We start from the raw sequence: 27,377 nt of genomic DNA on the forward strand, positions 1-27,377 counted from the left end.
AGCTTCGTCGTCGGTATACACTCCACCTCGTGATACCATGGACGCGAAGAACGAGCGTGTAGTACAGCCGTTTTCTAGACCGATACAGAACTCTGGGCTGCTACCAGTAAACGAGTAGACTCCAGAGAAGTTCTTGTTGGGACGGATGACGCAAGTAGAGCAGTTCCCGCGGAATTACTTACAACACATGTCAGGCGCTTAGCGACATGAGGAACCGTGTATCGTGAATAGAGACATATTTGCGCTGGCTGATACAGACTAGGGATAAACAGACACTGTTGCTGTATTCCCAAGGGGAAGTCGCTAAAGATGTATTCCGAGAGCCGATAACACGAAGACATCGGCATGAAGCAATGCCGACCCCCCCTGTCATCCGCGCGCATCTCTATCGCGCAATCACACATGTCCAGTACACGCCGCAGCATCATGCGCTCGCTCGCCATGGACGATTATCTCAGCCTCATTTCCTCCCTTTTTGCCTTCTCGTAAACGCTTTGTCTGTCATTTAGCTTCCCATCGTTCGGCTTTACCTCATTCTGACACGTCGCAAGCCTCATGTCACGATAAGCATCCGCACATGTACATACCTCAACCCCAGACTCTTCCACAAACTTCAAAATGACCCCGGATCTTGAGCCCTTTGCGCGCGCCATATCGCGCGTGCTGGGCTGGGCCTATGTCCTTGCCTGGTACGTATGATACCTGTCTCATCACATCCAAATCGCATACTGACCCCCTTTCCAGGAGCTTATCTTTCTACCCGCAACCTATATCGAATTACTTTCGCAAATCCACCCTCGGTCTCGCAATTGATTTTCCTACCCTGAATGTGCTAGGCTTCGCATGCTATACAGTTTCTACCGCTTCCTTCCTCTATTCGCCTACAATAAAATCACAATACGCATACCGCCACCTGAATGCGCCTGAGACGACAGTGCGCTTCAATGACTTTCTCTTTGCGGCACATGGCGCAGTCATGTGTGTGATTATATACAGTCAGTTTTTCGAACGCATATGGGGGTTCGACGTGGGGAAGAGTCAGAGAGTCAGCCGGCCTGTGCTGTTCATCTGGTGGGCATGTGTGTTTGCTATTGTGTTTGTGATGCTGCTTGTGTTGAGGGACGGATCTGTCGATGACTTTGACGTCTACAGTTGGGCCTGGATTGATGTTGTCCGTACTCATTTGCCCCAACATCCAATACTGCTTACTGACACGATGACAGATTAATACCCTCGGCTACGTCAAACTCCTGACTGTATTAGTCAAGTATATACCCCAAGCCTGGGTCAACTATAAGCACAAGTCTACGGCTGGCTGGAGTATCTACCCCATGCTCCTCGATTTCGCTGGAGGCTGGCTATCCCTAGCACAGCTGTGTATTGATTCTGCGTTGGAGAATGATTGGGGTGGAGTAACGGGCAATCCTGTCAAGTTCGGTCTTGGAAACATTACAATCGTGTTTGATATCATCTTTATGATCCAGCATTACGTGCTATATCGGCACGTTGAGAAGAACAAGGAGGAGGATGAAGAAGAGCGACAGAGACTTGTAGGCAATGAGCTGGAGTAACGACTTAGAAACAAATATTCCAACGTATACATTTTCGTCTTACATCGGCTTTAATACAAGCCCCGGTGTCGACTAGGATACCGCGTCAACACAACTGCGAAAGGATGCCCCGCACTAACCTTCTGTCAATCCCGCAACTTCCCCACATGGTTTCCACATTGCCTTGAGCCGTTCCGGGAGAACATATACCCAGGATATCCAGATTTTAAAATCTACAAATAAACATACGCATGACTCTACACCTTGAGGTTCAATACAATTGATCGTTCCACAAAGCAAAATGCCACCAAACTGGGACCGATTAATCCGCTTCATCGCAACAGACGACCGCGAACTGCGGGGTCAACCCATCCTACCTTCCCCCGACTTCGACGTCGGCACAACGACCAAAGAAACAAAACTCAAAGCAAATGTCATCTCTGTTAAAAACAACGACATCTTCGACCCAGCTACGGCCGTCACCGATGAAGTCGTCACCGTCAAGAAACTTCTCGGACCTGTGACGCAACAAGAGGTGCCAATAATCCGATGCATAGGACTAAACTTTATAAAACACAGTACTTACTTACCCCCATCCCATCTCCCCCCCAAACAACCCCCCAAGCTTACTCCCACTACAGTCCAAGAAGGCGGCCGAACCCTCCCCCCCTACCCCACCACCTTCATAAAAGCAAACACCTCCCTCAGTGACCACGCCTCCCCAATCATAATCCCAAAAATCGCCCAGGACAACCAAGCCGACTACGAAGGCGAACTCTGCTTCATCATCTCACGTGACGCAAAAGACGTCCTCGCCTCCTCCGCCCGCTCCTACATCGGCGCCTACCTCGCCGGCAACGACGTCAGCTCGCGGAAACTCCAACGCGACCCCCTCCTCGCAGGCACAGTCCCGCAGTGGAATTTCAGCAAAGGCTTCGACACCTTTGCGCCGCTCGGCCCCCAACTCGTCAACAGCGCCGTCGTCGGCGATGTTAACCGGTTGGAGTTGCGAACGACGGTGAATGGCGAGGTGAGACAGCAGAGTGGGATAGAGGATTTATTGTTCAAAGTGGAGGAGTTGGTGAGTTATTTTAGTCAGGGGACGACGTTGAAGAAGGGCACGGTTTTTATGACGGGGACTTGTGCGGGGGTCGGGTATGCGATGGCAGAGCCGCAGTTTTTGAAACCGGGGGATGTGGTTGAGGTTAGGATTTGGCCTGAGGTGGGGACTTTGAGAAATTGGGTTGAGTTTGCTTAGGAAGGGGGGTGGGAGGGGTGAGAGGGGAGGGGTGACAGCGATGGTGTGGGTAAACATCTGGTATTCTGTTCTCAATAGGTGTGTCTGACGTCTACAATGATTCTTGCGTACTAGGGCGTTGAGTATGTCATGTCACCCGAGTGTTTACTTAGGCAGGGGTTGAGAGGAAGCAGAGAGGGGAGGAGAAAATGCCGCATAGATCTACATATGTACTGTTTTAATCCCGCACGCAACTTGAGTACTGAATATTCGAGAGCATGCCCATCTACCCGCACCACCCCCTCCCACTCTCTTTGTTTTTAGAACGCATCTTCCATAAAATTTGTCACACAGGGCTTTGCCAAAGGATTCGTCTGTATTGCGATATTTTGCTTGGCCGGATTTCAACTGCCCATGTCGTCGGCTCGGCTCGGCTCAACGCTGCTTGTCTAGCGGACGGACTTCCAAACAGCTGATCGGTATTGTATGTAAGTTTGAACGACGTCATGCATGAGCGGCGTATGTGACATGTACTCTTACAGGTTTGCTTAGGGCAATCATGGTGATGTGTGCGTGTGGTGTGCTCAAAAAGTGAATGTTCAGGAAATTTGTAAAGTGTGTATCGTAAGGTTATATCGTTGATTCATTGACATTCTATAAACTATAAACTAACTTTTACTCGTTGCAGGCTGCCGGATTAGACACAACCTGCAACCACATCATAGTCATGCTTCTATTATGCATTCGCGATACAATAGGACACAGTCTCTTTCGCCTCCGCCTCACCGCTTGAGCCTTTCCCTGAACACACATCCATCTAAGCCTTATCCTTCTCTTGCATATCCTCGGTACCCGCGGTGGAAGAGTTACTACTGTAATACCTTCCAAACACACGGTCCTCAATCTCCATGTTCTTGTCCACCTTGCCAGTGCCGTTCTTTGCCGCCTTACGACGGAAGTAAACACGCTTGCACCACTTCCAGGACTCGATACCGGCAAAGAAGATTCCACTCTCGATGAACACGATACCCCACTCCCAGTCGATGGGCGCATGCTTGAACACAACTGTGTTGAGCACCGGGATATAGATGAGCGGGAACAGCGTAACAAAGCCAATCATGACCGCCCAGAACAAGAACTGGTTCCTCCACACGTCAATCATCCATTGCGTGAAGTAGCGTTTGCTACCGGGTTGCATGCGGAAGAAGGATCGGCGCATATCGATCATTTCCCATGCCAAAAACAGGGCAAACCACGTCAAACAAGCAAATGTGCAGGCGCGGGCTCGGAATACCAGTTCACAGGACTCTGAGTAGGTTTCGTTGCAGCCCTGGCCGAGTTCTCCGTCGCCAAAACCAAAGACTACGAGCACGAAACTGGCGAGACAGAGGAGTGTGATCCAGAGACCGTATACGATCATGTCGACGAGGAACTCTAGCGTGAAGATACCCGTCTTGAGGGATTGGGGCGGTCGGTTCAAAATATCGGGGACAGCGCGCTCAAATCCGAGACCCATATCGGGAAGACCGGAGGTAGCCATGATGATCCAGACGACTTGTACGGGAGCAAGAGGGAAGACAGAGAGACCGGTACGGTCTTTGAACGCGAGACCGACAAGGAGAGTACCGGCTTGTGCCACGTTCTCTGCGAGCACGTGAAGCACGAATTTTTGAATGTTGTCAAAGATACGACGACCTTCTTCAATAGCAGCGAGGATAGAGGCAAAGTTGTCGTCTGTGAGAACGATATCGGATGCTTCCTTTGCTACGTCGGATCCAGCTTGACCCATGGCGATACCGACGTCGGCACGCTTGAGAGAGGGGGAGTCGTTTACACCGTCACCAGTCATGGCGCAGAAGCGGCCGCGGCGGTGGAGAGCTTCAATCATACGGACTTTTGTGCTGGGGGCACAGCGGGCGACGACGAGGGGCAAGACGGCGAGTTCGTCGACTTGGTCATCGGTGAGCTCGTCGAATTCAGAGGCGGTCATTACGAGGGATCTGGCGATGTCGCCGGAGATCTTGCGGTAGCGGTCTGGAGAGGGGAGGATGCCGACTTCGATCGCAATGGCCTTCGCGGTTTCGGGGTGATCTCCAGTCAACATATGGACCTCAATACCAGCTTCGTGGCACTGGCGTACAGCGACAGCGGACTCAGGACGAGGAGGATCGTAAAGACCGATCAAACCACGGAAAACAAGCTCAGACTCAACCGAAGTACGTTGAACCTCCGCACCCTTTTCAACATCAGCGGGATACCTCTTGCTAGCCAGAGCCAAAACACGGAGTCCAAGACCAGCAAGAGCCTGCATGTGAGACAGAATCTCCTCGCGGAACTCATCAGTAACGGGCATGGATTGCTCCTTTCCGTCGGCCAGGTAGGTGGTACAGCTTTGAATAACGCGCTCGACAGCTCCCTTGGTGAAGGCATAGTTGCCGCTGGCGTGCTTCATGATAACAGACATGCGCTTGACGTCGGAGTCGAAAGGAAGTTCAACAAGATCCTCCCACTGAGGCGAGTCGCCCTTGACAAGGTTACTACGATTCATACCAAAGCGAGCGGCAAAGACCTGAATGGCGATCTCTGTAGGGTCTCCGTGTGCCTCCCAAGCTCCTTCGTTGTTCTGTTTGACAGCAGCGAGGTTGGCAAGGGAAGCAACCTTGAGGAATTCTCCGAATCCGGTGACATTGTGGCCATCAAGCTTATCAACGGGGATGAGATCACCGCATTTTTCTCCACCAGACTTGAGATCCATGTGGCTGGGCGCAGCGGAACCGAAGCGTACGTTACCCACTGTAGGGTCCTGGGGGGCAGTTGAGTCTTCGATGGTGTAGGTTCCAACACCCGGTATCCAAGCACCACGGGCAATCATCTTGCCCTGCGTGAGCGTACCCGTTTTATCGGAGCAGATGTCTGTAACGCCACCAAGGGCTTCCAGGGACTTGAGGTTCCGGACAATGACATTGCGAGTGACCATTGATTTGGTGCCGGCTGCCATTGTGATGGTGAGGACTACAACCAAACTGGCGGGGATCATAGACAAGCCTGTTGCCACTGCGTAGATAATAACCTCTTGGCGAGAGCTAAACTTGTTGGCTGCAAGAACGATGATGGCGCATACAACGGCGATAAAGAAGAGCAATACCGCAAGCTTGGAAAGCTTCTTCTGGAGGGGAGTACCGACATTGAGACCGAGGAATCGTCCAATAGCATCGGTAGTGGTGAGCGTGTAAGCCTCGAGGTAACGATGCGGCTTTGCCTTTCCGTTCTCCTTGCGCTTGACAGGTCGAACCTTTGACTTGGTTTCACGCAGCTGAGCAGCGATGGCACCAATCTCAGTGTATGCGCCCGTTGCGAAAACAATGCCCTTAGCGCGACCTTTGGTGACGCTGGACGAACTGTAGGCGACGTTGAGACGGTCTCCAGGACCAGTCTTTTCGTCGAAAGTGGCATCTTCTTGTTTGCGGACGGGGAGGGATTCTCCGGTGAGCAACGCTTCATCAGTCTCAAAGTTGACGGCTTCAAATACTCTGGAATATCGTTAGTCATTACTCTTAATGTACCCACGAGGTACTCGGGTGGAATTACTTACCTCATATCAGCGGGAATGGTGTCTCCGACCTTGACTTCGATGACATCGCCGGGTACGACTTCAGCCGATGGGACAGTGACCTGTTGGCCACTTCGAATCAAGCGTGCAGTAGGCGAACTGAGATTGCGCAGGGAGTCCATGGTCTTTTCGGCCGACCACTCCTGGAAGAAACCGACGACGATGTTGAGGCCAATAACGAAGGCGACGACGCCACCTTCGATCCACGATTTGATACCGAAACTGACAGCCATGGCGAGAATCAAAACCAAGGTCATGGCGTTGGCGACTTGAGCGATGAGAATCTTGATTGGAGATACGCTCTCAGCTTCTCCGAGTTCGTTGGAGCCATACTCCTCCACACGGCGCTTGGCCTCTGCATCTGAGAGACCAGACCACTCTTCGGTCTTCAATTCGTCAACGACTTGTTGGAGTGTGAGACTGTGTGCGGGTTTCGACATTGGTTTGTTGGCTTGGCCACTGACGTGCCCTTCAAGGGCATTTGCTTTCTTCGCCATGATGGCGGTGTGTTGTTGTGTTCAAAAAGAGGTGTTGTATTCGGCAAGGTGTTGTAGTATGTTTGTTTGTGTAACGGCAAAACTCAAGGTAGTGGTCAACGCTCGAGTTTTCTGCGAATGCGCGTCCCGCGGGCTGGTGCCACGTGGACAAATTTGGTGGATTGGGTGTTGATTGTGGTATTCATAGAGTACTTCAGCACGGGGTATGGGACAGACTCCTCCAGAATTACGCCGTGATTGGCGAGTTGGTGGGTTGCTCGGGGTGGGTAGGAGACACGAGAGTGGTGGGAAAGAGCTGGGAAGCAAACTTCAAGTGGAAGAGCAAAAGACCGACAAGAGGTAGCGATGAGGAAGAGCAGTTGAAAGGGACCTGGAGTTTCTATATGAATTATTCAGGTGGTGGGGAAGACGGTGTAGTCAAGTCAGTCAAGGCGTGTTGCGGAGACGTGCCAAGCGTCACGAGTTCTTGCCAAGTGCGATAGCGATGGCGAGGGCCAAGCAAAAAGGCAAACTTTTCTCCACTCTTGGCCGTGAAAGTGGCCATTGAGTGCGCGTCACGTTACCGGGGCCATCGGTGGTGGAGCGGATATACGGCACGCTCGCCCTTGGCAAGCCTCAGGATCTTCCCCAACCTGCCTTTTCGACTGACCCGGTGCAGACTTTTCGTTTCAACAAGCCAGTGGAGCAAACCATTGGCGTCTCGTACGCTCAAGCTTCTCCTTAGCGAGCTCAAGCATTATCCAGAGCTGCCGTGAGTGGTTGCTCAGCAGCCAGTTTGCAGGCACAACACGTCTTGGCGGCGTCGAGGCTCCGCCAAATATCCCGGCGCACGGTCCTCGTGGTGAACGAGAACGTGGAGAAAACTCTGGAGGCTATTCCTCGCGAACGACACGCTATCAGTGTGCATGCTTGGCTGTTTTGTTGGTCATGGAAAGCGCTCCGTGGATGACGTCGTTGGTTTAGCGCAAACGGCTACAATAGCAGCCGCTCAGCTCATTGACACTGAGCCGAGGGCGATTGATCAAACACCAGCTTCAGCCACTGACCGCTTGCTGCATACGTATACGTACGCACGTCAAGAATGTCGTCTTCTGATGCAGCTCCGTTCCTGCAGTACCATGAGCCCGAAAGTAAGCGACCCGCATTCCCCACACCATTGGCATGAAACCAGCCATCATTTTCACTAACCCAGCCAAGTCGTCGACATCCTGATCCTGGTGTCTTTCTTCACCTTCTTATGGATATCTGAATACGTTTCGGCCAAGCTGCTCCGCGCCGGCATCATTGGTCCCGTTGTCGTAGGGATCATCTACGGGGAGCCGTTGGCGAACCTACTGCACCGCGATTGGGCCGGTAAGCATCCTGGACAGCGGGAAAAAACAACCACATGCGACATTTACTGACTCTGCACCCCGGCTACTAGAGACATTCTTGTATCTTGGCTATATCGGCCTCGTCTTGATTATCTTTGAAGGCGGCCTGAGTACGCGTCTAGATCTACTCAAGGCCAACTTTACCTTGTCCATCTGTGGAGCGGCAACTGGTGTACTGTGTCCAATCGGTTTCAGCTATCTCTTGTTGTACCTTGGCTTCGGCTATGGCGCTGTCGAGACGTTTATCATCGGCGCCGCGTTGAGTGCAACGAGTCTAGGCACCACCTTTGCCGTTATCGCGGGCGCTTCCAAGGACGTGGATTTGAGTCAAACAAAAGTCGGCGCCGTCCTGGTCAGCGCCGCGGTTATTGACGATGTCACGGGACTCGTCATGTCGAGCGTCATTCACGACCTGGGAAGTATTGCGGATGGTGGCAATGTCAACCTGGGATGGCTAATCGGACGACCCATCGTGGCTTCAGCTGCCATGGCCATTCTCACACCCGTTCTCACAAAATGGGTGTTTGCTCCTCTGTTCCGAAGGTACATTGAAAAGCACTTTCACCGATTCGATCACATATCCAACATCATGCTTATGATTTTTGTCCTGTCCGCCTTCATCTCAATTGCAGCCTACGCAGGGACCTCGATCCTTTTCGGTGCCTTTCTTGCAGGTGCCTTCCTGACCTACCTCCCTTCTACGCATCCAGAAGGTCCGTTTGTGGTCATGTCACGAGAAGAAGGCGAGCGCTCAAAAGACAAGTCTCCGACTTTTGTTCACACGTTCGAATGCTACTGTTTAGACGCACAGCAATACGTCCTCGCACCTCTCTTTTTCGCTAGCATAGGCTTCGCGATCCCCTTTCTGGATCTATGGACTGGAGAAGCTATCTGGAAGGGCGTGGTATACACATTACTCATGCTCGCTGGCAAGGCTATTGTGGGATTATGGATTCCACTCTGGGCAACCATCCAGCATGACCCCAAGAAAGCTCGGGAATCTCAGCAAGATTCCGTCGCTGAGAACGGCCAACCCTTGGAGAAAGTGCATTCCTCACCTTACTCACCCACCCGCAAAGCAGCCCTCCAATCCGCAACATCTCCAGCCATTCTACTCGGCATGGCCATGGTAGCCCGCGGCGAAATCGGCCTCTTGATTGTAGAAATTGGATACAACAACACGCCCTATGTCACGTCCGAGGGCTTTCTAACCGCCATCTGGGCTATTCTACTAAACACTATTATCGGGCCCGTATGTGTCGGACTTGTAATCAAGTACAAGGGTGAGAAGATTGGCAAGGGCCCATGGGGACTTGTCCCGGGTCCTAACCAAGCGATTGAGGAGGAGATGGGGAGGAGGAGGGAATCGAGAATGGAGGCACAGATGCAGGAAGAAGGTGAAGCCAGGATGGATGCGCACAGGAAGAGTCTAGCAGGGGGGTTGTAAGACGGACATGCAGTGGTGAGGACACAAATGCTGCACACAGAGGTAAAATGCTATAGTATAATGTATGAACATATATGAAGTAGATGATCTGAAACAGCCTATCAAAAATGTCATTCCAAGTAGTTCACATGATGGTTTTCTGCGCAGGCTAGACTGTCCGCATAATGTGGAGATCCTCTGCCTTCCTATCTCAGATATTGTAAGTGAGGGACCTCCACATCGATCCCCGGCTAAAGAATTGCTTGTTTTCTTACACCGGTCCGCCAAAAGCAAGATCCATGTAGTTTCCGGAAAAGGCAAGTAGAGGTCTAGACTTTGCAGTTGAAACGGCGAGATGACGCAAGAAAAAAAGCCGTTGCATTTGCCACTGCGATATTCCGCATACTAGCGCGACTGTCAGAACGGGCCATTCTGCTAAAGAATTGACGACATGGCATCGTGTCACTCGAAGACAAAAACTCTAAAGTGTGGAGTATCAAGTGCCATAGCGCAGAGTAACCCCGACACCGATCCCGCTGCTAGTAGGTAGCGTAAGAACCCTTATGACATTAGCAACCCACCCATCTATTATCGTCAACATCTTCACAATGTCTCTTGCTTAAACCTCTAACCCTAGCCTCTCCGAAGATTCAACTCACCAACTTAGTGAAGAGAAACGAACTAACCTATTCCACACAGATAATTCCCAACCATCTCTACCTAACAGCCCTAGATTAAGATCCTATAAATTATGTTTTCATATTTGTTCGCCCTTAACTGCGGAGGTTTGAGTAAGGCAGGGAGGGTTAAATTGGGGATGCTCAAACGACATCTGCCATTTTATCACTAAATACTAAGTTGGACGCAATGGCGTGTTGGACCGCATGCTGGTTGAGCAGACTTTTTCGACACTTGTCCTCGTTGCAAAACTCGTCAACGTAGCCCGCTATCGTTATTCGCTCCTGGTGGTTAATGTGGGCAGCAGCTCAGGTGATGGCAAGAGGCATACAGCCAAGCGTACACAGCAGATGTACTAACTAAAACTTCACGGACTCTTGTAACAGCCTTTAGTACGATATCAGACATGCATAATCTCAACCCCACGGTTCTAAAGCCACGGCGCCGCCTTCTCGCTCGTCAGCGTCTTGCCGTTCCAAGCGTGCCACATCCACTCATTCTCCTTATTCCATGTGCGGCTTAGACCTGAGCGCTGGCGCTCGGTTTCGAGCCAGGCTTGTGCAGAAAACCCGGAACTGAGCGGCGAGAGGAGCGAGCCTATGGGCGATGCGAGGGGCGTTGGAAGAGTGGGAGATAGCGGATAAGATCAGGCGCGCTTCATTGGAGTAGCATCGGGCGAAGGAGTGTCAGCTTTAACAGCGGATTCACTATTTCGGCGGCTTGGAGTAATAAAGTCCTGAAGTCAGTCACGGTCGGTCTTGCGCTTCTCAGGAGTCTGCGGACGTTTCCTTGCCGCGGCAGCAGAGAAGAGCGCACAATCGGCGGCGGTAATGAAGCCACGAGCATCTGCCGGGCAGACGTGAGGACAGCGCAGGGTAATTCTTCGGTCAGTCTTGCACGTAAGAAATGTCAACGCTCACCACCGTAGGGTGCAATTCGCGATTGTGATAAAGGTGCTCGAGCTCAGGCGAATCCTCTCACAAGTGCGCGACGAGCCGCATGCCGCCGTAGTCGCCAATCGGCCTAGGAACAAAGACGATACGGGCTATCACCACGGTATTTACCAGACACGAATACAAGATGGATGCAGCATAAATAAGTCAGATTAGGAACAGCATGACTTGCTGAGCATCAAAGAAGTAACTTAACATGCGAGACTAGTAAGATGCGCGAAACAGTAAGCTGTGCACCTCAAAAACCACAATGTTGCCATCAAGACCATGCTTCCGCATAGTGGCATCTAGAATTTGCATCGAGTTCTGTTTTTTCCTTAGGAAGGTCATAGTTGAATACCGGTATACCGTCAGCGTCGTCTTGGACCCTAGTGTATCCCTCCCTAGCAAATTTTTTACAAGATTCAATCCAGTCTTTGCCTTCAATCCAATGGAAAGGTCTACGTTCGCACTAAGAAGGTTAGAAGATACCGTACACATATGAAACTAGTGTAACCTACACGACCAGTCGCTTTATTGTATCTTCCCTATAGAAATTAGTATGCTAGAATACTTAGAGTTTAGTAGATACTTACATGTTTCGCGAAATCCAAGGTGCAGGCGTTGTACGTCAACTCCCAATTGTATTCATAGACGCCAAATATGTTCTGACGATGACAGTCGCATTCTTGGTAATTGTCCGCGACAACGACAGGCAGGATAAACGGTATAGCGAAAACAAAAAAACGCATCATAGTGGGATAGTTTCGTAAATAAACTTTCTAAGATAGTCTGTAGTGTAGCAGAGTAACGGAGAAAGTCTATCTCTTTATATTATGTTCTCTGGTACATATCTACGAGAGAATACTGATAAGCATGAAATTTCTTCGAATGTCTCGGGCCGGATCTGATGTTGGATCGAAGCCATCTAGACGAACCACGTACGTGTAGCCTAAGAACTTTATCTTGGCGCCGGGATGTAGGTTACATACCTCTTAACTATGACTGGTTTGGAGTTCGGTTGTAAGCTGACACACCACGAGGTCAGTGACATAATTCTAACCCGATATCTATACAATCTACCGGGAAACGTCAGCGACCACCCCCATAAGCCTAAAACGTCGATACCGCCGGCGACTATTTCGCCATTGTATCAGTATGAGAGCTACATTAAAAACGGGTGTATCGTAAATCTTGGCTGCTAACAAAAACTTCGTCCAATCTCTGGCTCCAGGTATCATCAAAACTGCCCAAAAACGCCTATTTCTCTATGTCCAGGGCCTCCAAACGGGCCGTTTTCGGCTTATGGGGCTGTTCGTCAACTTCTCCCCAATCTACCCTGTAAGCTGGACCAACCCAAATCGATCCGACCTGGACCAACCCTAAACCATCGATAGCGTGTAAAAGCTGGGTTGGGTGGTGCCGGAGCCTTGGTATCTTACAAAAATCTCGGGAGGTGCTGTGGCACCGGGATCGCAGGGCTATAAGATCGCTCGCCATGATGTTTGTTGTAGAGCAGTAGAACTTTAGGTATCTTCAGCTCTAAAGATATATTCCCTAGTAACTCGTCAGTAGTAACAATAGTACTAACTATACACTTTGACAAGAAACTTTGTATACCTAAGCACTGCTCACACATTCCCCGCATCTTCTCTCTATATCCCGAAACTATATCTACCTCACATAGTTACACTGGGTTTCGCTGTCCCAACACTGCATTAGTTCTCTAGATACACCGCATCTTAGCAGCCGTTAATCTAACAACGCTACCTGCAACCCCCTACATACTGCAACACAAGCTATAAACGATATTTTATGAAAGAATACATATAGGAGAAGTTACGTGCATCGTTTGATGACAAGAAAGAGCAATTGAAGAAAGAAAGGGGAGGTATCATAGCACAGGTCCGTTATAGCCCGTGTGGTAAGTACGGTATTAGTGGTTCTATGCGAGATTTCGACAGGTTGATTTGGGTATATCACCAATAGAGGACACACGCACCCTTGTCACGTGACTACAGAGCGCATCAAGATACATCATGTACGATCGACGGTACGACGAGCAGGGAAATTGGGTGGTGCATGACGCTGTAATTGTGGTATTGGGGTCTTGTGGAAACTTTTGTACATATATACACATGTTATACACATGGATGATCGTCTCCGCCGGTATAAGCTAGTATACTTCCCCAGCCATGGAATTCACGATAGTCTTGCCATCCAACTTAATCCTCAGCAATGAGTCGATCAAGAGCTGCAAAAAAGTCAGTACCAACACACACATCTCACCACAACGAGTAAAGCAACATACCTTTCCCATCCTCCAACAACCACCCAGAACAATCAATCTTCCACTCATCCCCCTGTACCTTCACCTTGGCAATCCCAAACCGCAAAACCGCAAACTTGAACCTCAAAAAGAAATTCGTCCACTTCTGATGCACCCACCTGGCTGATCCCTCCCACACCCTGCCCAAAACACCATATCCCTCCAAATCCTCCCACACTTGCTGCCGTCGAAACCGCTCTGCCTCTAGCAGCTCCCTCACCATCGGCTCCGTCTTCTCGCTAATCGTCGCACCGCCAATGTTAGAGTAGATGACACGTTCCGTAGACCACGGGGCGGCTTTAGCCGCCATACGCAACTGCACGGGACCACCGCCCTGGAGACCAGGAACAACTTCAAGTAAGCGTATACGGTTGGTAGGTGCGGTGCAGATGTAACAGCCTATTGCGATGAAAGCGGCGCCGACGACGACGTAGGTTGGACGCACGAAGAAGGGGAGGCCCGTGTCTTTGATGTCATCGTTGAATTTGATGGAGAAGGCGCCTACGCCGATCCAGAGTAACCCAGTGCCATAGACTTTGGTGTAGTACCATTTGTTTTGCGGGGCGCGGTAGAGGAGCACAGGTTGTCGGGTTTGCGTAACTTGGCGGAGGACAGGGTCGTTGGAGAGGAAGGTGGAGCGCACAGGTTGGACGCTGGGCTTGACCGTTATGGCGTACCGGCGAAGGGTTGTGGTGGAGGTGCGGGTTGTGGTGAGGCGGGTGGGAGTGGGTGTGAAGATGGTGTCTCGTGCTCCGAAGAGGGCGGCGCGGAGGGAGGAGGGGAGGCGGAACGTCATTGGGTTGTTGAAGCCGCCTCGGGAGAAGGCTGGCATATTTGGAAGTTGTTGCTATGGGTAGGAGGACATTACTCGGCAATCAATTGTGCCGATTAGATCAATCTATCCCGTTTTCCTGTCGTGAGTCGAGGTCCGACATTTTCCATGTTCGCAACTAAAAAAGAGTGGGCCAAGCGCGACCAACATCCACCTCCGAAGCTGATTCCCGCCCGCCCAACATTTCCGACCTGAACTTCGTTTCCCTCTCCCACGACAGTTCGCTGCGCAATTGCCGTCCACCGGTCAATTCTTATCTGATGGCTTCAATCGCGGCGGTATATAGGGTTTCGGCTAGGGCTGCCTCGCAGCAGCTGCGCAGCCATGGCGCTCGGAGAGGTAAAGAAACAGCGCTTCACAATACCCACGGGATGTATGGCTGATAACAATGCACAGGACTTCACTCGAGTCAGGCAGCGCTGGCTGCCCAGAGCTTCAACATGCCTGCGCTTTCCCCCACCATGACCGAGGGCAACATTGCGACTTGGAAGATCAAGGAGGGCGATTCCTTCTCCGCCGGCGATGTGCTACTCGAGATTGAAACGGACAAGGCACAGATGGACGTTGAGGCCCAGGATGACGGTGTCCTGGCAAAGATTACAGTATGTGCATTGATTCCGTATACACATGGCATGGCTAATCAAGGTGGTGTAGGTGGGAGATGGTTCAAAAGCAGTCCAAGTCGGTACACGGATAGCAGTGACAGCCGAACCAGGCGACGACCTCAGTACTCTAGAAATCCCTGCCGAAGAGACCACCCCCTCGCCCAAGAAAGAGGCCTCTGCGCCCAAGGAATCCGCCCCCATACCAAAAGAAGAACGCACCTCCGCACCACCACCAGCTCAAAAGTCCACGTCCAGCAGCGGCAAAGCAACAAAACAAACCTACCCCCTCTACCCCTCCGTCCAACACCTCCTCAACATCAACAACCTCCCCGCATCCGAAGCCGACAAAATCCCCGCCACCGGCCCCAACGGCCGCCTCCTCAAAGGCGATGTCCTCGCCTACGTCGGGAAAATCGACAATGCGTACCCATCCGAACTAGCCACCCGCTTCAGCAAACTCTCCCACCTCGACCTCTCAAACATCAAGCCCATGGCCAAAAAGGCAGACGCGCCCAAGAAGGCTGCTGCTACAAAGGATACCCCAGTTGTGGAGGAGGCACCCGTTGAAGTGGCACTCCCCGTCTCACTAACTGCAGTCATGGAATGTCAGAAACGCGTCAAAGATTCCATTGGTGTATTCCTGCCCCTTTCCACCTTTGTCGCTCGCGCAACTGAGCTGGCGAATGAGAGTTTACCCCGTTCTAAACTCGCCAAACCCTCGGCTGATGAGCTGTTTAACGCCGTGTTGGGGTTGGATAAGGTGGCGGCCAAGTCCTCGCATGGCACTTTCGTTCCGTCTGTTCGGTCGTTTGCTCCTGCGCTCCCGGCGACGGCTGCGAGGAAGACGGCGGCAAAGAAATCTGATATTTTGGATTTGCTGGCGGGCAAGAAGACGGCGGCGAAACGTACGAGTCCTATGGCACGTGGTGCTACAGACGGCCCGTTGAATGTATTTAGTGTGACTGTTCCCAAGGGGGATGAGCGGAGGGGACGCGTGTTTTTGGAGAGGGTGAAGAGTGTCCTTGAGGCTGAGCCAGGGCGGTTGGTTGTGTAGGTAGGCTTCTTTTGTATGATGGATGGGTTATGTAACTCATGTCTGTGTTTTTGCTGTATTTGTATGAATGATATGGTATAGTTAGAATATAGATACACTTGATGAAATCGGCCATGTGTGGAAAGGTGTCTCTTCTTCATCTTTACATTCTCTGTTTTGCTGTTACTGTGCTTTCGTCTCGATGTGTCAGTACACATCGTTTAACGTGGATAACACGGAAAGAGTTGTGTGTTGTGTGTTTCATGTACTTCATATATGACCAACAACAATACGGAAGTATCTATCCACGTATCTCTTAAAAATTGAGATAGAGATCCGAGGGTAAAAAAGAGAACAAACGCCACTTATGCAACAGAAAAAACAGCAGGGTAAAGAAAGAGAAGAATAGAAAGAAAAGGTACCCATATATGCACCCACCAACCCCCCACAATCCAAATTCAAAGTTCCCAGACCCAGAAGAAACCCTCCAAGGACGTGAAATGTATAATTCTCCCCGCCCGCCCCCACCGTTCTCTCAACGGTGAATCACCCTCGCCCAAGACTGCACATCATCTTACCTCTTCTCCACAAGCAACAAATGCATAGCCGCATACGCCAAGACGACAAACGCGGCGCCGAAAACGCCCAAGCCAATACAATCGCCCCAAAGGGCCTGAGTATCAAAGCCAAAAGAGCTCAGGATAGCCGAGCCAGGGACTTCGATATCAAGGCCGTATTTATGGTCGATGAGGCTGAGATATTTGACTTCGTTTACAATGAGGCCTTCAAAGGCGTAATGGAAGATTGAGAGCTGTGGTTGGATATGTTAATCATGTGCTGTGTTTTACATGCAAGGTCAGGGAAAACATACCGATTGCAACCACTTCGCGACGCCCGGAATACTCTCCTTGTTCAAGAAGAAGCCGGAAAAGAGTAAACTAAATAACATAACCAGGACACCGATGAGATTCGCAACCCCAGAGTTGCGGAACACAATGCCGATGAAGAGGAAAATAGCCGCGGCGGCAAGGTTAAAAAGCACCAGGAAGAGAGTAAATTTCAAAAAGTTTGGCCACGCTGGAATAAGACCCGTCATGGGGTACACAATGATACCGAGGATGATCGGGGGCAGGAGACGCAGGGGGATGATGTCGAAGATGACTTTAGCGGCAAAGTAGGCGGGAGGCGAGTAATATCCCTTTGCGCGTTCGCGAGTGAAGAGGAGACGTTCCGGGGCGAAGACGGTGAGGATGGTTAGACTGCTGAAGCCGAAGAGAGACAGGACAAAGAGGAAGAGACCGAGGCGGTTTTGGAACCCTTTGATGTCGTCGGTGAGGCCGTAGAAGAGGAAGCCGAGGAAGACGGCAAGGACGATGGCGATGGCGTAGTGGGTTAGCATGAGCATTGGGTTACGGTAGAGGTTGCGCCAGGTACGGAGGGATAGAATCTTGAATTGGCCCAAGAGACCGACCTTTCGGAATCCCTTGAGTTTGCCGGCTGCTACGAAACCGTTTAGCTCCTGGTTTCCGTTGTGGCCGTTTGCGTGGTTTGCGCTTGCAACCGAGCTGGCAATGTCTTCGCGAATGCGGGCCGAGATGTCGGAAGAGATGTAGGCGTTAATGAGAAGGTCGAGGTTAGTTCCAGTTGCGCCGTTGGCAGGCGGAGGAAGCTCATCGGGGTCTTCGAGGATTTGAGGAGGCACACCACCTTGTTGACGAGTAAGCTTGAGCCACTGAGCTTTGATAGCACCGCGACGGTCATACGGCTCTTCGTCGGTTTTGGGTGACATGGAACCGTCGTTAACAGGAGCATTCTTCTTTCTTGTAAATAGCTCGCGTTCTTGTTGCTGCTTGATAGAGGTCCTCCTCTTGCCCTTTGGTCGAAGTATGCTGGAATTGCTAGGACTGCCGGCAATGTCGCGTTCGAGCTCCGAGGTGTTGATGCTAGGGATAGATTTAACGGCGATTGCACTGCTTGCGCTCGTGGTAAGCCCGTCTCGGTTGAGATCACGGTTCAGATCGCGGTTGAAGAGCGAGCTGTCCTCATCAATAGGTTGGCGTGCTGTGCTTGCGTGCATGGTAAGATCCACAATGTAATCTGCAATGTTGAAACCAGGTGGGCAGGTGTAACCAAGCTCGTCGAAGTATGCCTGACAGCTGTCGAAAGGCCCGGAGTAAACAGTCCTACCCTTGGCGAGAAGAATGAGCTGGTCGAAGAGGGCTACGATGTTGGAGCGCGGCTGATGGATGGTGAAGACGACGGTACGGTTGTAGTTCTTGACGAGATTGACCAGACATTCAACGACGTTGAAAGCGTTGTAGGCGTCCAGTCCGCTGGTTGGCTCATCGAGGAAGAGGATGCTAGGTGATGTAACAAGCTCACAGGCGATACCCACACGACGCTTCTCACCGCCAGAAATACCACGGCCGCTTTCTTCGGAACCGATCTTTTGGTGGCGAATGTGGTAGATGCCGAGTTGACGTTCAACATCTTCAACTTTTTGTTCCTTTGAGCTGCGGCTCATCTCCTTGGGTAGACGTAGCAAGGCCGAATCGAGAATAGTCTCATGGACAGTCAAGGTGGGTAGGAGGGTATCCTCCTGGTCGACGAATCCGATAACACTCCTGAACTCGTCATCGCGTACCTTTTCTCCATTGACGTAAAAGTCGCCGCTATCAACTCCAATCTTCTTCTTGCGGGCCAATATGTCCAAAAAGGTCGTTTTACCAGCACCGGAAGCTCCCATGATAGCCAGAAGCTCACCAGGATGCACTGCGCCTGAGATGCCGGAGAGGATCTGCTTTCCATTAAGGTTGTATGCAACATTTTCAAACAAGAAAGCGGCTGGTTTGTGGTCTGCGAGCAGTTTCGCGTCCTCATCCTCCTCGTCATCAGAAAGATGGATGGGTCCGTATCGCCTGCTTTCAGCACGATGAGTGAGGTACCACACAGCAAGGATGACTGCTACAATGAATAGCGCACAGCCAGCAATGACGCCTGCAATCAAAGGTGTGTTGATCTTCTTGATGGGCCTTTCGTAGCCAGGTACCTCGGTATGGTACAAGCACTCGCCAGTGTCGCACTGCAGGAAGATGCTTTCATCACCAAAGATGCTAGAGATCAGGTCGTTCATGGCAGGCTCGGAGAAGATGCTTCCACTCTCCTTTTTGTTGGTAGCCGAAATGCCTCTGAACTCGGCAGGACCCTTGATGGACTCCTTGAGGAAGTCTCCAATATCGACAGACCCATCTTCTCCACACAGCATCCTGTCAGGGACACATTCGCACTTTATGTTCTCGCATCGGTATTTCGTAACGTTGCGGTCGGACTCGGCAGTGAAGTGGGAGGAGCACGTGTCGAGGGCGCAGTAGAAGGATTCCCTTTGATCGACCCAGACTGCGACTGTTAGCTATAACGTGGTAGCGATAGGGAAGGCTTACACTGAAAGTTGCACTCTTCGCTCTCAGCATTGCAAGAAAAGGTCGCCTGCGGCTTCTTGTCTTTGAGAGTGTCGAGAATCTTCCTGTTTGTAATGTCGCAGATCTGGAAGTTCTCCTTGACCAATTGACCGTCCTTGTAACACACGCCACCCTCACCATCTGGCATCATGGCGTTGCAAGCATCGTTGGTTTGACAGACATTGCAGTTGATGCCTGACCAGCCCTCGGAACACTCGCACTCTTTTGCGCCTCCCCTGGGGGAGCGATCCTTTCCATCTGGAAGGGCACCGCACAGCGGTTCTGAACAGTCCTCACCACCAAACCCTGGCCCACAGCTACACCGTCCATTTGCCTTGCTGCAGTCGGCAAACTGCTTGCACTTGAAGTCCTCGAGGTTGCAGTTGAAGCATGGCGGGCATCCGTCTGGTCGGTCACCGTATATCGAAAAGAGCGACTGGGGCGATTCAGCGATGGAGTAGTTTGCAAATGTCTTATGAGCTGTGCATGTCGAGGCCAGGCCCAGCACGGCGGCGAGCGACGTCGCCCAAGCTCGTTGGCGCATCGCGTGTTGCGCAGCGCCGGGATATCGTATCGCAGGCGGCGCGAGGTGAACAGGTAACAACAGGCAGCGGCGATGGGTGGTGTGATATATGACCAGGTACTATTACTGTACACTCGGGATGGAATACGACGACGACGACGACGACCAAAGGAGCGGCGAGAGAGCTAGACAGCTCGTGACAGACTGTGGAGAGAGAGGGACGGGACGTAGCGATACGATAGCGATGGCGGCTTGCTGGGTATTGCTATCATCGGCCTTGCATGCTTGTGATTCGCGGAGGCTGGGCCAAACTCCAGCCAAGCATCATGGCGGACGGTTAGACCGAGGCACATACCAGCTCGTCGTCATCCACGTCTCACACCATGTCATTACACTACCACTACCAGTATGCCCAACAAACCATTATTGCGGCGCGAGAAACGTGATGGCGCGTCTGCTACAAGCGCGCCGCCTTTTCTTCGGCCAGACGTGCTAGGTAGTTAGACCTGGCTGCCGGGTGTCCGGCCAGTAGCTAGCATCCCGGCCCGCTCATGTGGAACCCTATGGAGGGGAGATTGTCGCGCCCTATGTCTACACCTGTGTACATACAAATGACCAATATACATATATAATACCTTTAATTAGACCACCAAGTTCAGCTCTTACAACATCCAGAAATCTCCACCATGGTCAAAGTAGACGACTTCGCCGTAGAGTCCGTACGTCATCCCCCGCATTCCGAACCACGACATGGGGAAAAACTAAACACCCTGCAGTGGATGGACGCATATGAGACAAAATGCAAGTACAACATTGCCGAAACATGTTGTGCCTCAGTCTCTATCGATCAGCTACGCGACCTGTCTGATAAAAAAGAGACACCCGTCTTCGACACTTCGCGTATCCTAAACTATGGTGACATCAGAGGCAACGAAGAGCTACGGAGTAACCTCGCACGTCTCTACTCTGCAAAAGTCACCACGCCCCTATCCCCAGACAACATTCTCACCACCCCAGGCGCCATACAAGCAAACTACCTAGCCACCTACACCCTCATCGGCCCCGGCGACCATGTCATCTGCCACTACCCTACCTACCAATCCCTCTACGCTGTGCCCGAACAACTTGGCGCCAGCGTCTCCCTCTGGAAAGCTTCCCCAGAAAACGCGTGGATACCGTCCATCACCGACCTAGAAGCCCTCATCCAGCCCACCACCAAACTAATCATCATCAATAACCCCAACAACCCAACCGGCGCTGTCCTCGGAAAATCCTTCCTCCATTCCCTCATCAACCTCGCCTCCACCCACAACATCACCATCCTAAGCGATGAAGTCTACCGCCCCCTCTTCCACTCCCTCGGCCCCTTCGACAAAGACTTCCCCCCCTCCCTTCTCTCCATGGGTTACGAAAACGTCATAGTAACCGGCTCAATGTCAAAAGCTTATTCGCTCGCTGGTCTACGCATCGGCTGGATAGCTTCTCGCAGTTCCTCTCTAATCGAGAAAGTAGCGTCTGCACGCCACTACACCACGATTTCCGTGTCCGCCCTCTCCGAACACATTGCCGCTTTTGCCCTTTCCCCCACCACTGTGCACGGCCTACTCGCCCGCAACATCCAGCTCGCCAAGACGAACCTCGCGTTGCTGGAAAAGTTCATGGTGAAGAATGAGGATGAAGCTACCTGGGTTAAGCCCGTGGCAGGTACGACAGCGTTTATAAAGTTTCATAGAGACGGTAAAGCCGTGGATGATGTGGATTTTTGTAAAAAGCTACTCGAGACCACGGGCGTGCTTTTTGTGCCGGGTAGTACGTGTTTTGGAGAGGAGTGGAAGGGTTATGTGAGGGTGGGGTTTGTGAATCAGACTGAGGTTGTGAAGGAGGGCTTGGATGCAGTGACGAAGTTTGTTAGGAAACAGTTGGATGAGGTTGCGTTGGCGGAGTGAGTAAGTTGGTATTGTGCATACGGTTAAGTTCGGAATGTGCTATGTGTTAAGAATATGTTAGGTTCAGTCCAGGTCGGCGAGGTGAGGTTCGTGGAGTAAGCCCGAGCAGAAGGACCGACGCGGAATGATGATCTGTCATGTACGTCCTAAGATCATCATAACAACAAGTAGATAGAACAATAGCTCTTAGTGAAGTTCAATCCAATACAGGGTTACCTTTCGTACCTCTACTCGGTCGCCTATGGTAGTCATACCACCAGAGGAGACCTTGTTCTAACACTATGTATATTTTCGACAACTATGAGCATCTTGGATTTTGGTAGTCCTCTCCGGACCTTTTGTATTCAAAGGTCGTTGTCTACGCTACCTACGTACACTAGTGTTCACAATTGCTGCGTCATTTATGTCAGTCGCCATTTATGTCAGTCGTCATTTATGCCAGCTCCCGTCAATTATGTCAATTGTCGTCAATTATAATAAGTGAAATAAACGACGCAATAGACCACTTCTATCATTAGCCTTAGTAACCCCTGCAAGCTATCTTGTAAGCAGTGTTGCTGCCTCGTCTTCATCTATCATAATTGACGATAATTGTCCACAATTGACGACGACAGCCATAAATGACGACGACGCAGCAACCATGCCTGAGTTTTGTTGTACTGCACTCACTTATTCGCCCCTGTCTACCCACAAACACATGCGGTAGACAGTGTTGCTGCGTCATTTATGGCAACCATAGATTTTGATTCCTGAATTATTCAAATCAAACACCCGGAATCAGAGTCAAATCAGGCCGAGTCAGCACGAATCAGAGTCAAATCAGAGTCAAATCAGAGTCAAATCAGAGTTAGGTGTTGTTGGTGTTTTTGTATAGTTATACTGCAAATAGGGTCCTTAGAGCCTCACTGTCCCTCACTGTCGCTCCCATAATTACTGTCAATGTAGTCATTTGGCAGTCTATAAGCGACACCACGGTGTGACCAGTCCTTTAACACACAGTCCGCAACAATCAATTAAGTGGGTCCTAGAAGGTTCAGATTGGATTGATTGATTACCGCTTTAAGCCTAGTAGTTACCTATAGGAGTTTAAGCCCTACCTAGATAGGTAAGTGGGTCTAGGAGAGTGACCGGATTGAATTGATTGTTGCGGAGTCTACTTTAACAGCTCCGAGCATCTAATTGTGTTAGCACTCAACTGAGATCTCTCCCACGACGTTGTCCTTCTCGCCTTGCTAAATGTTCGCTCCGACTCAGCGCTCATTGCAAAGGCAGAGAGCACGTCAATAGCGAGTTGTGACAGGGCAGGGAAGGTTTGTCGTTGTGTCGGCTGGGCCCACCACTTAATAACCGTCATTTGTCTCCCTTCCAGGGTTGGCAGTCGACTCGGAGGGCGTAGATGAAGGCTTTAAAGTTGTCCTCACTGTCTGCAACAACGGCTGATTGTCGTTGCCACTGATCAAAGGCTGACAACTCGGCTGCGGAGGTGTCTTGATCCCTTAGGCTGCTGGACAGGGTAGGCTCAAGCCGATCACGGTACATATGCCATAAGGCCTCTGCCCGTTGCAGACCTAATTTCAACCACTTCTTCTTCTCTGTTGTATTCCATTGATTCTGTAGCCATTTGTAACGACGCTCTGGGTGCAGGAGGGCAGCTGTAATGTAGGCACCACTCTCATCAATAAGCGCGTAGTACTTGCTAAAGAGAAACCAGGCCGTGTTCAGTAGACTCCGCAACAATCAATTCAATCCGGTCACTCTCCTAGACCCACTTACCTATCTAGGTAGGGCTTAAACTCCTATAGGTAACTACTAGGCTTAAAGCGGTAATCAATCAATCCAATCTGAACCTTCTAGGACCCACTTAATTGATTGTTGCGGACTGTGGTGTTCAGTGGGGCGAGCAGAGTCTTGTGCTTAGAATGGTGCCTCTGTTGTTCTTCGAAGTGGTTAATTAGGAATTCCATGGATGGTTGGAAACAGTCAAGGGTTGCTTGATATCCCTCTGCCTTAAGAGTTACCTCCTTAAAAGGAAGAAGGAAGTTATGGACATGTTCTAAGAGTGTCCATTCGTCGTCTGTAAGCACAACTAACTCCAGAGCATCAGGATATCTTGTATACAACGCATTGAGAATAGGCCTTGTTCTGAAGGCCTCTTCAATCATAAGAAGCCAACCATTCCACCGTGTCTCGCCTGGGATCTTAGGGATAGTTGCTGGGCACTCTGGGAACCCTTTCGCCAGTGTCTTAAAGGCTTGATTAAACTTGTCGTCTCGCAGAATAACTGCAAAACTGCGGAGTTTTGCGAGTGCAGGGTGCCTTACAAGGGCTGTCTTTGCAATGTTGTAGTTACTCCCACTGTAACTCTCCGTCCCGTCCCTGTCAGACTCCAATTGTGACAACCTTGCTCTTTCATATGCTAGTTCCGCTGCTTCCTCGTTGGTTGCGAACATAAAGGCCTGTGTAGCGAGGTTGATAATATGGCCAATGCAACGTAGTCTTCGTGTCTTCTCAGTCCAGTAGTTGATGCCTTCAACACGCGTGAAGGCCTCAATTGCACGGATAAGCGAGTCATTCACTCCTACATTGTCAGAGCTTATCCAGCCCAACCGTGTAGTAAGGTTGTACTTCTTGATAGTCTGTATAAGAAGTGTAGCCAAGTATGCCCCAGTTTTAGACTCTTCGCTATCAACGTTGACAAGGTCAAGAAGGAGTTGAATTAGCTGTCCATTTTGGTCAACAAACTGGACATTTACCGCCTGGAAGTGCTTATGCCCGTGCATCGTCTTCCACGTGTCAGTGCTGATGTGGAAGCAGCTGATTGTATCGTCGCAGAGATACCGAATAACCTCCTCTTGTTGAGCGCGGAAGTTCCGGACAATGCGTGAGGACAGTGAGCTACTGGAGCGAAGTAATACATGCTCAGCCTCGGGGTTGACAGCTATAATCAACGCTTTGAATTCGTCAGAGACCACTGATTTGTGCGATATACTGCACGCTGTCACGAAGCGGGCGAGGGCGTTGCGGAACGGCTGCTTTTGAGCAGCATTGCGGAGGACTGTGACGGTTTGATTGTGACTAGATTCAGCATGCTTTGTAGCCATATTATGAAGGCCTTGTTGCAGGTTGTTGGCTTGTGCAATCGTCGAGGGTGTAGCTGAGAATCTGCCCACAAAGATGGCATGTTTTCGGAGGTGACGAGCCGCATTGCTTGATGGGCCCTTCCAGTTACAATTGCCCTCTGCGCAGTAGAAGATTTGATGGCCATGATCATCCCTCTCAGCCTCGTAGGGTAGCCGTGCTCTTGCGTGCTTCCAAACTGACTTGTCCTTCTGCCCGAGGCCTCTGTGAGGTGTACTGCTGCCTCTCTTCCTCTTGAGAAACTGTGCCCCAGTCTCCGTCGCAGGAATAACTGGCGAAGGCGTCGGAGGTGCAGATGATTGGGACTGGCTGTCGGCATCGTTGAGGAAGGAGGCAATCCTCTCATTGATATCAATCAGGCTGGTATTGTCGGTGTCCTCTGCAGTTCCTGACTCGTCCAGCGGTGCGATTGACGCATTATCATATATATCATCCTCATCAGGGACAGCGAATGTCTGGGTTACGCGGCTTCTTCTAGGACGATTGGCCATAGTAGAAGCCTGGAAGGTGGGTTGTCAAGCGGAATAGCTTAGGAGGAATCATGTCGATTGGTCTATCTATCGCGAGCGGCAGCCTATATGAGGCTTCCTGGCTAAGAGCAAACAGATAGACAAAGATCAGATAGAACAAAGATAGGATAAAACGATAGGGCAAACAGCAATCAGCTGTACAGACCGGAAACTTCCCGGCTCCTTATCAGAGCTCTGGCTGACATAGGTTAGTAGGTTAGATGAGGGTGTGTATACAGCTGAGAGACCGAGTTCTTGAGGATTAGGTATAGCCGAAGTTGAGCCGGCTGATTCAATTGATTCAGAGTCAAATCAAAAGGTCATGAATCTGAGTCAAATCAATCAAATCAAATCAGATTTGATTTGATTATGAATCAGGAATCAAAATCTATGAATGGCAACCAGCGTCATTTATGTCTGTCGTCGTCAATTGTCGTCAATTATCATGAGCACGGTTACTACGTTATTTATGTCAGCTTTTGTCATTTTTGTCTCGTCGTCGTCAATTGTCGTCAATTATTGTAAGTGACATAAATGACGCCCGTATATACCGTATACAATGATATCCTAACTTTATATAGTTAGCGTGTCATTTATGTCATTTATGGCAATTGCCTAACAAAATGCCTTGTCATCGTCAGTTGTATTAAATGACGAAGAGGCAGCAGCCCTGGCGGTAGACCATCAAAGTTTAACATTCCATTTTACATCAGCACAGCCGCCGCAGACCGCAGGTCACAGGTCGCAAACCGAACATCTCCACCTTAACCCCTAGTTCCCAGTACCCTCCCCTCCCCTCAGCCCTGTGTCTACGCCTGTGCCACACGAAGGCGCAGCAACATACTCACCACAGCACGCCTCAACTACTCCGAATGCACGACATAGAAACAAAATACCTAACAATCCATTACAATACCAACAACGTCATCTCCATCTTTCACTTCACCCATCCCCACAGCCCCTAGCAGAACCAGATTTCTACCCAGCAGTGTAAGGGGAGGGAGAAGGGGCATGCTTAGGTTTTACGTGGGAAGAAGGGGGGAAGAAGAAAGAGACATTTTATACTATACTAGAGTAACAACAATCAGCATCCCAAGCCAAAGCGGAAAACAGAAACGGTACTAAGAAATCTGCATTATTCATCATATGGGATATAGCCTTCTTCCCTCCACCTACCCCTACACCTCCGCCCCAGCCTCTAAAAGACCCCCAACAGCTTCTTGTATCCTCACCCCCTCCTGCCTCATCTTGTCAACTGCAACTTGAAGTTTCTGATTCCTAGCTCGTAAGCTGGATATTTCCGCTCGGAGGAGTGGGACTATGTTGTGATGTTGTTGTTGTTTTACGTTATCGCCACCTTGCCCTTGTATATCTCTTTCTCTGTCTTCTTCCAAGCCTCCTACTCTTTGTATACACCCTCCACCTTCCTCTTCAATCACCACGCCTTCAACCATCCCCGCTGTCCCGGGGGCTAAGCTATGTTTACAACCGCAAACAACAACCTCCTCCAGCCCCCTCACCCTCTCCTGCAGCGCCTTTTTCTCAGAAGCCCATGTTTTACGTTCTTGTTCGCTTTGGGCTTGGAGGCGAGTTGCTAGATCGAGGATGCGAAGGTATTGGGATGTTGACGCTGGGTCTGAGGGGGTTGAGACTGATGTGGAGTATGATATATTGGCGGGGGGGTAGGTGGGTGGGTGGTGA

The 27,377-nt window shown here is 50.7% G+C and overlaps 10 protein-coding genes across 10 annotated transcripts; 5 read left to right on the forward strand and 5 right to left on the reverse strand.

The window, feature by feature from the left end:
• Nucleotides 1-1,331: 1,331 nt before the first annotated feature.
• On the forward strand, nucleotides 1,332-1,571 carry PtrM4_040870 (uncharacterized protein; the record flags this gene model as incomplete). The annotated part of the gene is made up of 1 exon (XM_001937582.2): nucleotides 1,332-1,571. The coding sequence occupies one exon, from the start codon at nucleotides 1,332-1,334 to the stop codon at nucleotides 1,569-1,571; it is 240 nt and encodes a 79-aa protein (XP_001937617.2).
• Nucleotides 1,572-1,851: 280 nt separating this feature from the next.
• PtrM4_040880 (fumarylacetoacetate hydrolase family protein) lies at nucleotides 1,852-2,808 on the forward strand (the record flags this gene model as incomplete). Its single annotated transcript, XM_066104390.1, has 2 exons — nucleotides 1,852-2,128; nucleotides 2,192-2,808. The coding sequence occupies 2 exons, from the start codon at nucleotides 1,852-1,854 to the stop codon at nucleotides 2,806-2,808; spliced, it is 894 nt and encodes a 297-aa protein (XP_065958954.1).
• A 796-nt stretch (nucleotides 2,809-3,604) lies between these two features.
• On the reverse strand, nucleotides 3,605-6,894 carry PtrM4_040890 (MgtA, Cation transport ATPase; the record flags this gene model as incomplete). Its single annotated transcript, XM_066104391.1, has 2 exons — nucleotides 3,605-6,317; nucleotides 6,380-6,894. 2 exons carry the CDS (start codon nucleotides 6,892-6,894, stop codon nucleotides 3,605-3,607), a joined length of 3,228 nt encoding a protein of 1,075 aa, XP_065958955.1.
• Nucleotides 6,895-7,975: 1,081 nt separating this feature from the next.
• On the forward strand, nucleotides 7,976-10,431 carry PtrM4_040900 (KefB, Kef-type K+ transport system, membrane component; the record flags this gene model as incomplete). The annotated part of the gene is made up of 4 exons (XM_066104392.1): nucleotides 7,976-8,024; nucleotides 8,092-8,247; nucleotides 8,318-9,519; nucleotides 10,393-10,431. 4 exons carry the CDS (start codon nucleotides 7,976-7,978, stop codon nucleotides 10,429-10,431), a joined length of 1,446 nt encoding a protein of 481 aa, XP_065958956.1.
• A 1,152-nt stretch (nucleotides 10,432-11,583) lies between these two features.
• PtrM4_040910 (uncharacterized protein) lies at nucleotides 11,584-12,058 on the reverse strand (the record flags this gene model as incomplete). Its single annotated transcript, XM_066104393.1, has 3 exons — nucleotides 11,584-11,775; nucleotides 11,825-11,851; nucleotides 11,900-12,058. The coding sequence occupies 3 exons, from the start codon at nucleotides 12,056-12,058 to the stop codon at nucleotides 11,584-11,586; spliced, it is 378 nt and encodes a 125-aa protein (XP_065958957.1).
• A 1,470-nt stretch (nucleotides 12,059-13,528) lies between these two features.
• Nucleotides 13,529-14,464, reverse strand: PtrM4_040920 (Atrophin-1 multi-domain protein; the record flags this gene model as incomplete). The annotated part of the gene is made up of 2 exons (XM_001937578.2): nucleotides 13,529-13,557; nucleotides 13,615-14,464. 2 exons carry the CDS (start codon nucleotides 14,462-14,464, stop codon nucleotides 13,529-13,531), a joined length of 879 nt encoding a protein of 292 aa, XP_001937613.1.
• A 440-nt stretch (nucleotides 14,465-14,904) lies between these two features.
• Nucleotides 14,905-16,123, forward strand: PtrM4_040930 (AceF, Pyruvate-2-oxoglutarate dehydrogenase complex; the record flags this gene model as incomplete). The annotated part of the gene is made up of 2 exons (XM_001937577.2): nucleotides 14,905-15,066; nucleotides 15,119-16,123. The coding sequence occupies 2 exons, from the start codon at nucleotides 14,905-14,907 to the stop codon at nucleotides 16,121-16,123; spliced, it is 1,167 nt and encodes a 388-aa protein (XP_001937612.2).
• A 553-nt stretch (nucleotides 16,124-16,676) lies between these two features.
• PtrM4_040940 (CcmA, ABC-type multidrug transport system, ATPase component) lies at nucleotides 16,677-20,104 on the reverse strand (the record flags this gene model as incomplete). Its single annotated transcript, XM_001937576.1, has 3 exons — nucleotides 16,677-16,913; nucleotides 16,974-19,498; nucleotides 19,543-20,104. 3 exons carry the CDS (start codon nucleotides 20,102-20,104, stop codon nucleotides 16,677-16,679), a joined length of 3,324 nt encoding a protein of 1,107 aa, XP_001937611.1.
• A 665-nt stretch (nucleotides 20,105-20,769) lies between these two features.
• On the forward strand, nucleotides 20,770-22,029 carry PtrM4_040950 (Aspartate-tyrosine-aromatic aminotransferase; the record flags this gene model as incomplete). The annotated part of the gene is made up of 2 exons (XM_001937575.1): nucleotides 20,770-20,802; nucleotides 20,860-22,029. The coding sequence occupies 2 exons, from the start codon at nucleotides 20,770-20,772 to the stop codon at nucleotides 22,027-22,029; spliced, it is 1,203 nt and encodes a 400-aa protein (XP_001937610.1).
• A 1,850-nt stretch (nucleotides 22,030-23,879) lies between these two features.
• On the reverse strand, nucleotides 23,880-25,658 carry PtrM4_040960 (uncharacterized protein; the record flags this gene model as incomplete). Its single annotated transcript, XM_066104394.1, has 1 exon — nucleotides 23,880-25,658. The coding sequence occupies one exon, from the start codon at nucleotides 25,656-25,658 to the stop codon at nucleotides 23,880-23,882; it is 1,779 nt and encodes a 592-aa protein (XP_065958958.1).
• Nucleotides 25,659-27,377: the final 1,719 nt, after the last annotated feature.

The sequence above is a fragment of the Pyrenophora tritici-repentis genome, chromosome 10 (assembly GCF_003171515.1).
Source record: "Pyrenophora tritici-repentis strain M4 chromosome 10, whole genome shotgun sequence".
Taxonomy (NCBI): domain Eukaryota; kingdom Fungi; phylum Ascomycota; class Dothideomycetes; order Pleosporales; family Pleosporaceae; genus Pyrenophora; species Pyrenophora tritici-repentis.